The 13205-nt window shown below is 50.0% G+C and overlaps 1 protein-coding gene across 2 annotated transcripts in view; it reads left to right on the forward strand.

Annotated features, from left to right (window-relative positions):
* PDE8A (phosphodiesterase 8A) overlaps positions 1 to 13205 on the forward strand; it is a 141734-nt gene that overhangs the window by 85980 nt on the left and 42549 nt on the right. For both annotated transcript variants that reach the window (XM_062206303.1, XM_062206304.1), the window contains 3 exons: positions 4861 to 4917; positions 6279 to 6333; positions 12502 to 12590. In XM_062206303.1, the coding sequence (XP_062062287.1) occupies positions 4861 to 4917; positions 6279 to 6333; positions 12502 to 12590 (201 nt within the window). The remainder of the gene's footprint in view (positions 1 to 4860; positions 4918 to 6278; positions 6334 to 12501; positions 12591 to 13205) is intronic.

Below are 13205 nucleotides of genomic sequence, written 5' to 3' on the forward strand. Positions count from 1 at the left end.
CAAAACTAAAGAAAAGGGATTTTTTTTTTAAAAAAAGATTGTATTTATTTATTTGAGAGGCAGAGTCACAGACAGAGAGAGGGAAAGACAGAGAGAAAGGTCTTCCAAATGCTGGTTCACTCCCCAAATGGCTGCAGTGGCTGGAGCTGGGCTGATCTGAAGCCAGAAGCCAGGAGGTTCTTTCGGGTATCCCACATGGGTGCAGAGGCCCAAACACTTGGGTCATCTTCTACTGCTTTCCCAGGCCATAAGCAGAGAGCTGGATCAGAAGAGGAGCAGCTGGGACATGAACTAGCACCCATATTGAGATGCTAGCACTATAGACCATGGCTTAGCCTTCTACGCCACAGCACCTGCCTCCAGGGATTTATTAATTTTTTTAGAGATTTATTTATTTTAAAAGCAGAGTTAGGCCGGCGCCACAGCTCAATAGGCTAATCCTCCGCCTTGCGGTGCCGGCACCCTGGGTTCTAGTCCTGGTCAGGGCGCCAGATTCTGTCCCGGTTGCTCCTCTTCCAGTCCAGCTCTCTGCTATGGCCCGGGAAGGCAGTGGAGGATGGCCCAAGTGCTTGGGCCCTGCACCCCATGGGAGACCAGGAGAAGCACCTGGCTCCTGGCTTCAGATCAATGCGTTGCGCTGGCCACAGCGCACCAGCCGCAGCGGCTATTGGAGGGTGAACCAACGGAAAAGGAAGACCTTTCTCTCTGTCTCTCTCTTTCTCACTATCCACTCTGCCTGTCAAAAATAAAAATAAAAATAAAAAAATAAATTTAAAAAAGATAGAGTTACAGAGAGAAAGAGAGGGAGAGGGAGAGAGAGGGAGATCGTCCATCCTCTGATTTACTCCTCAAATGGCTGCAACTGCTGAGGCTGGGCCATGCCAATGCCAGGAATCCAGAGCTTCTTGCAGGTCTCCCATGTGGGTGACAGGGGCCCAAGCACTTGGGCCATCTTCCACTGCCTTTCCCAGGTGTGAATGCAGGGAGCTGGATTGGAAGTGGAACAGCTGGGACTTGAACCGGCGCCCAAATGGGATGCTGATGCTTCAGGCCATGGCTTTAACCAGCTGCACCACAGTGCCGGCCCCAAGGCTTCACTTCTTATTCTTAGCACATCGGCAACTCCAAAAGACAAGAGGGAGATTTCAGGGAGACTGGTGAGTGCCCACAGAGGAGGTTTATATATAGAGCCATGGGTGCCTGGTTCAACAAGGGCTTCCGAGAAGATATTTGGGTTGGGTTGTGAAGGGTGAGCAGAAGCTTTGAAAGGAAGAAAGGTCCTGGTAGAAGGAGCAGCCTGTGTAGAAACAGGCAGGGTGTCCTGCTGGGTGTTCACGGCTGCTGGTCCCACAGGTGCGGAGCGTGGCTCTGGGAACCTGGAGCAGCACTCATGAGCCAGGTCACACAGGCCTTGTGTGCTGAGCCAGAGACTTTGGACTTACCCCACAGGCGGGTGAGGTGCTGACATACTCTGTGCAAGGGAGTGTTAAGAGCAGGATGGAGGCTTACTTGGCTGCCAAGAGGAGACAGGAGGAGCTGGGGCAAGTCAGTCCCCTTTCAAGGCTGGTAAAGGCCACCTTGTGCAGTACCAGATTCTGTGTGTCCTCCAACTTCTTATCAGAAAACCCAGGAAAATAGCAGGAGGCAAAAATAGACCTTAACAATAAGACATGCAGAATCTTTCGAGGATAGATTCTCGTGTGTCAAAGCTGGGTGAACAGGACAGGACTTTCCCCTCCTCTGTTGTGCTGTGAGGAGTCATAAGGAGACCTGATCCTGTGCCATCCCCGCTTACAGTGTCTGTGACGCTGAGCAACAGACACAGGCTTTGCCTCACTCCCATGGGACACGGCAGGTGCACTGACCAGAGACGGCCTAGGAAGTCCCGCTGGGCAGCCTGTGCTCCAGTCTCAGCTATTCCACTGCTCCCTCGTTCTTTACTCTCTACAGCCACTCAGGAATCAAGATGAGGGTTGGACAGAGCCATGGATTTGCCTACCATGTTGTAAAAAGGGAAGAGGCATTGAGGAGTCTGACAGTTAAATACTGCCAAAACAGTAAGCTGCGTTGGATCTCAGGGTTAGTCTGAGAGCCGGCAGGCCGGGACCCACTCTGGGCAGCAGACCCACGCGCGTGTGCTGGCAGCGCTCTCTGAGCTGGAGCTGTGCCTGCAGACTTGGTCTGCAGCCCAGACTAAGAGGTGGGTCTGGCAAAGGGCTGCTAAGGAAACTTCTGGCTCCTCTGTTAGCAAACTCTTGGCCTGGGTAGTAAGAGAACAGGATGCAGAGGCCTATGAAAAGCTACCACAGCAGAATGGAGGGGAAGGAATAGCCCAAATGAACAGAATTGTTTTTGTAAGAAACCAAAGAACCTTTTAGAAGCCACATGCTTAGCATATTGGAAAAGGTGAGGACAAGAGTCCTCCATGCAACAGAAGCAGGGTGCTGTACTGAGAAGAAAGCCTCTTCAAGGGAGACAGAGTTCACACTGGACCGCGCAGAAGCATGCCCGAACCGAGCCTGCCAGCCACTCTCAGCCTCTTGATTGGCCCTGGTCTGTACTTCCTTCCTAATGTCGCTCTTCTCCGTCTGAAACCTGTTCTGTGTGGCAGAGTCCTAGCAGACGACAGTGGTGGGGTTGTGCTCCGCGTTGTCGTCATGTGGGCTCTTCCATCACCTGGGTGATTTGTCCTTGTCCACTTTGAAGACAGGTTGTTGCCCCGAGTACCTGTTTCTGGTCTTTTCCTGCTGACACAGCTGCTGATGTGCAGCTGGGCAGATGGCCGCCTAGAAAATCTACTGCGTGGCCTTGCTCTGCTTCGGCCGGCCAGTGGAGTTCCCACATAAATACATCTCCTGGACGGCCTCTCGTGGAGGGCAGTGTGCCCTTTCCCTGCTGCCTGGAGCGGGACATTGTGGCTGGTGCTCAGCCTCTGTCTTGCACCGTGAGGAAGAAACCCTGTAAAGATAATAGAGAAACAGCAGGTAGAAGGCCTGGGTGCCTCCTTCTGCACATTGCTGTGTTTGAGACAGGGAGAGATGGCTTAAGTCTCTGTTCTCTGGAGTTTCCTGTCACGTGTGCCAAGCTGGATCCTAGCACCACATCAGGGAACGTGGTATTGAGGGCGTCCCGACAGACTCGAGCTGCTTTCAGAAGCTCCGGCCACAGGCTCGAGCCCCGTCTTTTCTCTTCCTTTCTTGAGACTGGCCTTCTCAATGTCCAAGTGTGCGTTTCCTCCCCAGGTTCATGAATTCTACGGCGACCGGAAGTGCACCTCTGCCTCTTTGGACAGTTTTAGTGGCCCTCTAAAGGGAGGGCCTGTCTCCAAGTGAACGCTTAGTCCTCTGCCCAGTGCCCCTGGTTCTCATGGCCACAGCTATGGGCAGGGGCAGGTTACCCGCACTGTTGACCGAGACCGTCTGTGTGGTTGCCTGCTTGCCGTCACCCTACTCAGATCTGTTTGTCTTCTGGAAAGCTGAGGGCTGGCCTGAGGTGGCTGGCCGCGTGCTTCCGTGACGTGGCGGAAGCAGAAACACAAGACTAGATCCCTCGTCCCTAGGCATCGCGCAAACACCAGCTGTGAGCCCAGGTCTCCTGCCCCCTGCCTGAGAGTGTGCGCTGTGCCAGGGACCCTTGCCCAGGCAGATTCAGAAGCGGCTTCCCGCTGGTCCCTGTCCCATCTTGGCCTCTCTCTCCAGGGGTGGGGAGGGGCCCAGGCTGTGTGCCAGGTGCCCTGCGGCTTGAGGCTTCTTCCTCTCCCGCAGCTGAGTTCCTCCCCCTGCTGTGGAGGAACTTGTCTCTCTCCACGGAGGAGGAATCTGGAGCTGTTTCCTGTCTCCAGTCTCAGAGCACCGTCTTCCTCCCACTCCTGTGTGGCCCATTCATTTCCGCCCTCTCTGGGCCTTTTGTTGTGTCCCCAGTCCCTGTGGCCTTGGAAGCTGCTTCCCGGAGGGCTGGGTGCCCTGTCGCTTGGGGCCTCCTGCTGCCAGGGCACTGCGGGGGAGCAGTGGCTGCTGCTTTTCCCTCACACCTCCAGCTGTGGATTCTCTTCTTTCTGACGGGTAACCGTATCTGGCATGTCCCAGTTTGGGGGTTTTTCTTGTTAGTTTTGCCTCCTCTCTCTCTTTATGTATATATATATATATATATATATATATATATATATATATACTTTTTTTTTTTTTTTTTTTTTTGGACAGGCAGAGTTAGTGAGAGAGAGAGACAGAGAGAAAGGTCTTCCTTCCATTGGTTCACTCCCCTAATGGCAGCCACAGCTGGTACTACACTGATCTGAAGCCAGGACCCGGGTGCTTCCTCCCTGTCCCCCATGTGGGTGCAGGGACCCAAGCACCTGGGCCATCCTCCACTGCCCTCCCGGGCCACAGCAGAGAGCTGGACTGGCGTCCCAACTGGGATTAGAACCCGGGGTGCCGACACCGCAGGCGGAGGTTTAGCCTAGTAAGCCGTGGCGCCAGCCAACCGCTTTCCTTTTACCTGGGAATTCTTCATTCTTCAAGCTGCCTGGAGCACAGTGAGACTGGCCCTCGCTCTGCTTCCTCCCCAAGGTTCACAGCCATTAGCTCACAGTGATCGCATTTCCCTGTGTCAGGGAGAGACAAATAGCTCCTTGCATGTAAGCGCACAGTAGGGGCAGCAAAGACCAGGACAAGTAGGAGGGCACCCCTCAGCGAGCTGTGACAATCCGGCTACCACAGTCCACAAGTAGGGGTCCGTCCCCCAAAGGGAGGACACTCGCGCAGCCAAGGAGGTGACTCCCAAGTGTGCGGGGATGTTTTGCTCTCCTGTTCACCTCTCGCAGATTTGCTCTTTAGTAATTGTTTCTATTTTTATTTTTTTCAGGTCTATCAGATCATCCAAACTCTCAGAAAACACAGTCATCGTTGGTGTAGTACGCAGGTACAGTCTCTTTTTCTTTTCTTGGTGTTGAAACTTGTGGCATCAACGTAACGCTTGCTCGTAACAGATGGCTGAGTGACAGCTGCCTGTGTGACAGTCATGCCTCTTGGTGGTTTGTGTCTTTCATTTTTATACCATCTTAAGTTGCTTAAGTTAACTTCATGGAGGGTTTCGGATCTGATGCTAGGTTTTTTTGTTTTCAACTGCCATTCACTTCAGAAGCAGGCAAGCTATGAGAACTCCATTCCTCAAAGTGTGGTTCCCAGGGGAGCCTGCTTAGAGCCTTCCAGCTCCCACGAAGGAGGAGTCTCATATTTCATCCTGAATTCCAGGTAGGGAGCAGGGCAAGTATTCACATGAGAAGTGTACAGACATCCAAGGATAAAGAAGTGCTCTGGATCCTTTACAGCTTTCCCTGAGTAATAGAGAACAAATTTTTTGTTTCATTTTGTTAAATTTTGTTTGTTTTAACATTTATTTATTTTGGGGTCAGCCTTGTGGCATAGTGGGTAAATTAGCCACCACCTGTGGTGCTGGCATCATGTCTGGGCACCAGTTTGCATCTTGGCTGCTCCACTTCCGATCCAGCTCCCTGCTAATGCACCTGGGAAGGCAGCCGAAGATGGCCCAAGTGCTTGGGCCCCTGCTATACACGTGGCAGACTTGGAAGAAGCTCCTGGCTCTTGGCTTCAGGCTGGCCCATCCCTGGCTGTTGTGGCCATTTTGGGAGTGAACCAGAGAATGAAAGATTCTCTCTCTCTCTCTTTGTAACTGACTTACAAATAAATACATCAGTCTTTAAAAAAAAAAAAAAGGATTTATTTTTATTTTAAAATCAGAGTTAGAGGGAAAAACACACACATGCAGAGAGAGAAAGAATCTTTCATTCTCTGGTTCACTCCTCCGATGGCTGCAGTGGTGGGGGCTGGGCCAGCCCGAAGCCAGGATCCAGGAGCTTCTTTCAGGTCTCCCATGTGAGTGGCAGGGGCCAAGCACTTGGACCATCTTCGGCTGCTTTCCCAGGCCATTAGCTTGGAGCTGGATCGGAAGTGGAGCAGCCAAGACTCGAACTGGTGCCCATACGGGATGTGTGTATCTCAGGCAGCAGCTTTAACCGCTACACCACAACACCGGCCCCTATTTTGTTTTTTAGATAAACTGGAAATAGAAGTATTACAGTGTATACTGCCCAGAAGCTAAAATATGAAATTAGAAAACAGTTTTCAACTTTATACTTTGAACTTAGATATTGATGTAATACAGCTCACTGGATGACAGCACTGTGTGAGCTAGGGAAGAGTGAGAGAGGTGAGAAGCCCTGCTGGACGCTGTGTCTGACCCTGCCCTGTGCTCTCTTAAAGGACAGATAAGGAGGAACTGTCTGTGATGCCCTTCCTTGCTGCTGGCTTCACCAGGGTAGGTGCCGCTTCTGTGTTAACTACGGAGAACTCACTGAGGCGTGAGTCTGTCTCGGACCCAGCTCAAGTTCTGAATTCGTTTGAAGAAAATAAATTGTTGTCCATGGACGTGGTACTGTTTGATTTAGATTTCTAACCTGTTGACCTAATCTATTACTCTTACTGTCTTAGTCTCAGAAGTAACTTTGAAAGTCATCTAAACATAATACCCCCCCACACTCTGATACACACATTGGAAATTCTACCATAGGATGTGTTTATGAAAATGCTTGCATGTACATGCAGTTGTTAAAGCCAATCCAAGAATTCTGGGAATAGAAATAAGACAGCCTGAACCTGGCTCCCTGTCTCTCCAGTCTTGGCTTCTCCTAAGCCCAAGAGCTGTGAGGTCAGCTGGTTGCACAGGAGGCCTTGGGAATGCAGTGGAGACCACCTGAGATTGGCGCCTACTTCACGTCCCGTGAGTGAGACAGCCAGTGTGGATTTAAGGTGATCTGGGTGGGCAGGGCTCCCAGGTGCTTGGCAAAAGCAAATACAGATCCTTCCAGAAGAAGACACCTTCATCTTCGGCCTCAGAAGCTGCACATTCAGCTTGAATAAACAAAAACATAATAACTAAACATTTTTAAACTTAGACATTAGGTCAGAAGAAATTGTCCAGCATGTGGCACAGAGATACAAAGACAGGAAGTTAGAGAGGTTAAAAATTGTGAGGGTTAACTTGAAAGTTTACTGTGTAAGTAACTGGAGTCCCAGGAGAAGAGGAAGAACTGGGCAGACTAGATATTTGAAGAATGACTGAGAATTTTCCAGAACTGATGAAAGACTAACCATACATTCAAAAATTCCAAAAAATCCAAAGTAGAGTACATTAAAAATAGAGGACGCATCACAGCGAAAGTGAAAGGGAAAAAAAAAAAAAAAGTCCAGAGAGAAGATCTTAGAATTGGCCAGAGAAAAATGACTTTCAGAAGAATGACAGAGAACAGCTAGCACCTCCACGGTGCTGGGAGGCGGTGGGATAGCATTTTCAGTGTGCTGATAACTGCTGGCCTGGAATTCATGCCCAGTGTTTGTGCCTTTTAAAATGAGACTGACATAATAAAGACTTTCAGAAATACGAACATGAAAGGAGTTTGTGTGAATGCTTCAGCTGGAAAGAAAGTGAATCCCAGAGCAGGGTCTGAAGTGCAGCAAGGGAAGAGCAAAGAAAACTGCGGATGTGGAGTAAACACAAGCCCTGTGTGGAAGCGGTGCTGCCGTCCTGCTCAGTCAGATTCCAGGGTGTACGGACTGCACCCCAGTCACTCACGTACCCCGCCAAGCTACTGTTCAGCTTTCAGGACCAAAGCAGAAATGGCTGTTTGTTTTGGGAAAGTACGTAAAATTCAGGGATCTATGTTCCTAAGAGCAGGGTCTGAGGGAAGCAATTGACAGGAGGATCCTAACTGCACAAGAAATGAGCTAGGACAGACGCTGGAGAGGGGAGGGAGAAGCGCAGTGCTGCCCATACACGGAGGTGCATGTGTGTGTTCAACCTGTCTACCTCCTTATGCAATGAGTGTCAAATGGAGAAACATGGACTGGGATGTATAATACTCTTTTAACAGGATGGACATCCAAGAGAGTAATTTTTTTTTTTTAAAGATTTATATATTTGAGGGGCAGAATTACAGACAGACAGATCTTCCATCCGCTGGTTCACTTCCCAAATGGCCGCAGTGGCCAGAGGTGGGCCTATCCAAAGCCAGGAGCTTCTTCAGGGTCTTCCATACCGGTGCAGGAGCCCAAGGACTTGGGCCATCTTCCACTGCTTTCCCAGGATCATTAGCAGAGAGCTGGATTAGAAGTGGAGCAGCTGGGACTCGAACTGGCACCCATATGGGATGCTGGCACCCCAAGTGGAGGCTTAGCCTACTATGCTACAGCGCTGACCCCCTCAGAGAGTAATTTTAGTAATAACTCAGTATATAAAATCTAAGCCATCCCAGCTAACCATTGGTGTTTGCATGTTTGGGAACAGCAAGTGGGGGGTAAAAGCATCTCATGGGCTTAACTTGGAGATGTGGTGTGAGGGCATTGAGTGACAGTGACCTGACGTGTGTATCTGTGGGGAATGTGCACAAGAGAGGGCCACTCTGATATACTCTATTGTGGAAGTAGCTGGTATCTTGCTTTCAAATAATAGTAAAGGAATTTGTCTGCTTTTGAGATCAGATCAAAGGAAGGTAAAACGGGAAACGTGGATTTTATAGCGACTCAATCAATCTGGCAAACAACATGTAAAATCTCACAAAGATGAGACAAGAGTAAAAGCTGAACCAGTGGCTTGAAGGCCTCTCTCTCTCCCTCTCCCTCTATCTGTACCTCTGCCTCTCAAATAAATAAATAAATCTTTACCAAAAAAAGAGAAGGAGTGAAAGCCAATGCGTGTGAGTGGGCTGCATTCTCCCTTTTAAGAGACAGGCAGTTAGATTGTATTCAAAAAAACATGGCTATATATTTATAAGAGCTTAATAATAAAGGAACAAAGAGGTAGCAAAAATTCAGACCAAAGAAAAATAGAACTATCAATTTTAAGGTCACATAAGGTGAAACTTAAGATTTTATACAGCACACCATTTCGTACAGGAAGAATATAGTAGGTTATTAGTATTACGCAGTTGTTGCGGCTTTGTGTTTTTGACAGCCTTCACCACAGGATTGAACGTTCCATCCCACAACGCCTGGCAGCAGACATGTCCCCCAGTGTCAGGATTGCTTGAGCAGGCTTTACTGACTGAGCGTCCCTGCCGGGAAACACACAGTACTCTGACACCCTAACGTCCTGAAGTTTTGAAGTATCAGCTCCTCCCCTGGCCACAGCTCTCCCGAGGTGCATGTCAGCGTGAATGAGGACAACCCAGCCAGCACCAGGGAGAGGGCTGCTGCAGGCAGAGTCCCAGGCTGCAGGTTGTCTGTCCTGAGGGGTGTTTCCGTCTCCGAAGCTGCTGGGGAGGGCGTTCACACTGAGCTCTCTTGGAAGACCCTGGAGTGCTCAGCGGCTGCAGACCCGCTGTGCCTTTAACAAGGAGCTTAGAAGCCGCCTCCTGTGGAACCTGGCAAGGAAGTTATCCTCGCTGTGCCTTGGGCGATTTGCTTCTCACAGCCACCGAGGTCATTCAACCTTGGCTTTGTGCACGGTCTCTTGGGAAGCACACAGATGCAGTGTTGGACACGTGTGTGTTTGGGATTCCAGGAGCTCAGCTGTGCAGACTGCGAGAGCCTCCTGGTAGAAGGCTGCTACCCGACAGTCCTTGCATTTTCTTAGTATTGTTGAGTTATGGAGCTAACTTGAAAGATTGTCAGTACTGACACCACATATTCCTCCTCTCTTGCCCACATCACTAAACAAGATGTCGCCTGGAGCCGTTTAAGTGCCTGCCCATGTAAGAACATGTTCTACGCAGAAAGCACAAAAGCATTGCAGTTGTCACTTTAGTGACACCTGACTTGGGAAATATGGAGGTGGCAGCAGGCTTACCTTTGTGGTGGAGGGATCAGAACGGGGCCCAGCATTGTAGTGCAGCCTGTTGAACCGCTGCTTGCGATGCCTGCATGCCTGCATCCCCTATTGGAGTGCAGGTTAACATCCCATCTGTGATTTCAATCCAGCTCTACCAATGTGCCTGGGAAAGCAGATGATGGCGCCTGCCACCCACATGGGAGATCCAGGTGGAATTCCTGGTTCCTGGTTTTGGCCTGGTCCAGCCTTGATGGCTGTGGCCACTTGAGGAGTGAGCTAGTGGGTAGAAAAATCTCTTTCCCTCGCTGTCTCTTTTACTCTGTCACTCTGCCTTTCAAATAAATAAATAGTAAAAAAATTTTAAAAGGGTGGTCCTTAGAGACCACAAGTGCTAACTATACTGTCATCCACTGTTCTTTACCTTCGTGTGACCAAAGGGTGCTCTGGTCACAGAGCAGAACAGCTAGACCTAGAGGGAAAGGGATTCTTCCGTGTCTCAGGCTTAGAGGGAGTGGGGACAAGGCTTGGCCCCGACAGCCAGTACTGCAGTGAGATCACTCTGGTATTCAGGGGCAGTCCGCGGTTTGGTGGATCAGTCACAGTTCAGGATGGGAAGGCAGACGGGGGACCTGTTTGCCTCCCCAGTTGGCCTTGGCAAGGGAGCGTCTAGGGTTTGCTGTCTCTCACGGCTGGGTCTCTGTTTCCGGCAGCACAGGGAGGGGCTGCCAGGTGTTACTGTTTGTTTTCAGATTGCAGGTAGTTCTCAAATGCTGCTGTTTGGGCAGAGGGCCTAGCGGCTGACCTGCCCAGGACACTGGCCCGGGACACCTGGCCCGAGTCTCCAGCCGCCATGCCCTCAGGGCTCCTTGAGATTGAGGAGAAATTTGGAGTGCGGAGGGTGGTCAGCTGAGAGGTTTATGGCTGAGCGGGGATAGTGAGCAGAGAGCGGGTTTCCTGACCTTCAGTTCTACCTTGGGAGTGAACAAGGTCAGTGCATGTACAACCTTCACACGCAGTGAAAAATCTGGTTGTAGTATGGGGGCCCATTTGTGGAACTGGATAAATACAGCCCCCGACCTGTCTGTCTCAAGGCCCCCACTGCCTGTCTGTTGGTCGGCACGAGCACTGTGCCCAGCAGTCCCCCCTGTCCCTTTCCATTTAGCGCTGCACTCTCCTCCCCTGCCAGGCGGCTGTCAACCCCCCATGGTAGGAAGGGCTGTGTGTTGCCCGTGAGCTGGAGGCTCACCCCACCCTGGCCAGCACTGCTGCCTCCCTTCGTCTCCTGTGGGTCTCTGCACTGGGAGATCAAGGTTACTGTTCTTGGCTTCTTATTTATTTATTTTTTGGAGGGGGGTCAGCCTCAGGAAGGCTAAGTGCCTTGTTTAGGATCCTACAGCTTTTAAAGCAGGCCTGGGGCTAGATTCCTGCGTTTCTAGGCATCCAGACAAGACCCCAGTCATCGTCCAAATGGCGGACATAGGCCTTCACCAAGGTGGCAAAAAGAACTCATTCAGGGCCTCCTGGCCCAGATTGGCCAGTCTAGGGCTCGATGGCCCCAACTTCCTCCTCCATCGGGTGGAGCATTGCCCATTGATTGTGCAGGTGAAAGCAGAGAGCTCTTCACAGAAACAGGGAGAGGAGGGGCCGGCACTGTGGCTCAGCGGGTTAACACCCGGGCCTGAAGCGCCGGCATCCCATATGGGTGCCGGTTTGAGACCCGGCTGCTCCACTTCCGATCCAGCTCTCTGCTATGGCCTGGGAAAGCAGTAGAAGATGGCCCAAGTGCTTGGGCCCCTGCACTCACGTGGGAGACCCGGAAGAAGCTCCTGGCTCCTGATCAGTACAGTTCCAGCCGTTGCAGCCAATTGGGGAGTGAACCATCAGATGGAAGCGCTCTCTCTCTCTCTCTCTCTCTCTGCCTCTCCTTCTCTCTGTGTGTAGCTCTGACTTTCAAATAAATAAATAAATATTTTTTAAAAAAACAAAACAGGGAGAAGAAATGTTCGCAGACACTTTTTACATCTAAGTAGAACCGTGACAAAGCACAGTGGCTTCATTAAATGTGTCATTTGATGGAGGAATGGGTCCCCCTTCTCAGAACTACATTTGCTTTCTTGTGAGATGTTTCTATTACGGGAAGATGATTATACAAATTTCAGCGTCCACAGCAGGAAGACACCAGGCAGGACCATGGTGTCTGCCGGTGCCTTCGCTGGAAGAGGGGACCATGTGCCCCCTGGCTGAGTCACGTTGGAAGTCAGTGTAGGAAAATGTTGCCTGCATGAAATACAGGAGCAGTAGATATGCAAGCACATACCTGCTGACTATGCACTTGTGTGACTTTAAAAGGAGGACTAAAGATTGTCCTTGGCTGTACTCTGAAAACCCAGTATGAAGAAGCCTGTAGTTAACAAGAATCCCCCTTGGCATGTTCTAGCCTCTGCTTCACCAAAATACAAGGCACCAAAGGGAAATGTATTCTTACACTTAATATTTATTTATTTATTGTAGCTAATTTGGTGCTTATAAATTTTCCTCCTCTTCTATTCCTCATTCATGACAAGGTATTTTTTTTATTTCAGTTGCCAAATTGAGAAGTTTGTTTAGAATTCCTTCCATCAGCGTACGTAGTCACTTACGGATGCCCCCTTGTGTTTCTAGAGATATGTGGAGAACCCCAGCATCATGGCCTGTTACAATGAGCTGCTGCAGCTGGAGTTTGGAGAGGTGCGGTCGCAGCTGAAACTCAGGTAACGCCACTGCCACATGCCAGTCTTGCAAGCGAGGACCTCGGTTGTGGGACCTTGGCCATAACTGACCTCCTGCTATAATAGCATGGGGTGGTAGCAGCTCTCGTCACACAGACTCTCTGGAGTCTGCCTGCATGTTTCCCAAGAGGTCATGTTGGTGATTAGAAACTCACACTGACACACAGGCCCCCAAAGGAGTGGTAAATGAAAACATATGACTTGCACCTGCTGGATTATAGGTTCTGTTTTCTAAGGAATATACATACACAAAACCTACTAGCACTGGCTGTCTCTGGTAGGTAACATGTTTTCTTCTTTATAGTAAAGATTTTTAAATTACTCTTCTTAAAGTCTGTATGATTCTTTGATGAGCAAGAAAAGCAGAAAAGTTAGTGTAATTGTATCAGGTTGACAGAAGATAAAGTCCGCAGCTCCTGTCATTCTAGGTTTTTCTACGTGGGTATCCTGTTATTTTTTTTTCTAAGATTTTTATTTATTTATTTATTTGACAGGTAGAATTACAGACAGTGAGAGAGAGAAAGAGAGAAAGGTCTTCCTTCCGTTGGTTCACTCCACGATGGCCGCTACGGCCGGAGCTACGCCGATCCGAAGCCA

Source organism: Lepus europaeus, chromosome 11, assembly GCF_033115175.1.
Source record: "Lepus europaeus isolate LE1 chromosome 11, mLepTim1.pri, whole genome shotgun sequence".
In the NCBI taxonomy this organism is placed as follows: domain Eukaryota; kingdom Metazoa; phylum Chordata; class Mammalia; order Lagomorpha; family Leporidae; genus Lepus; species Lepus europaeus.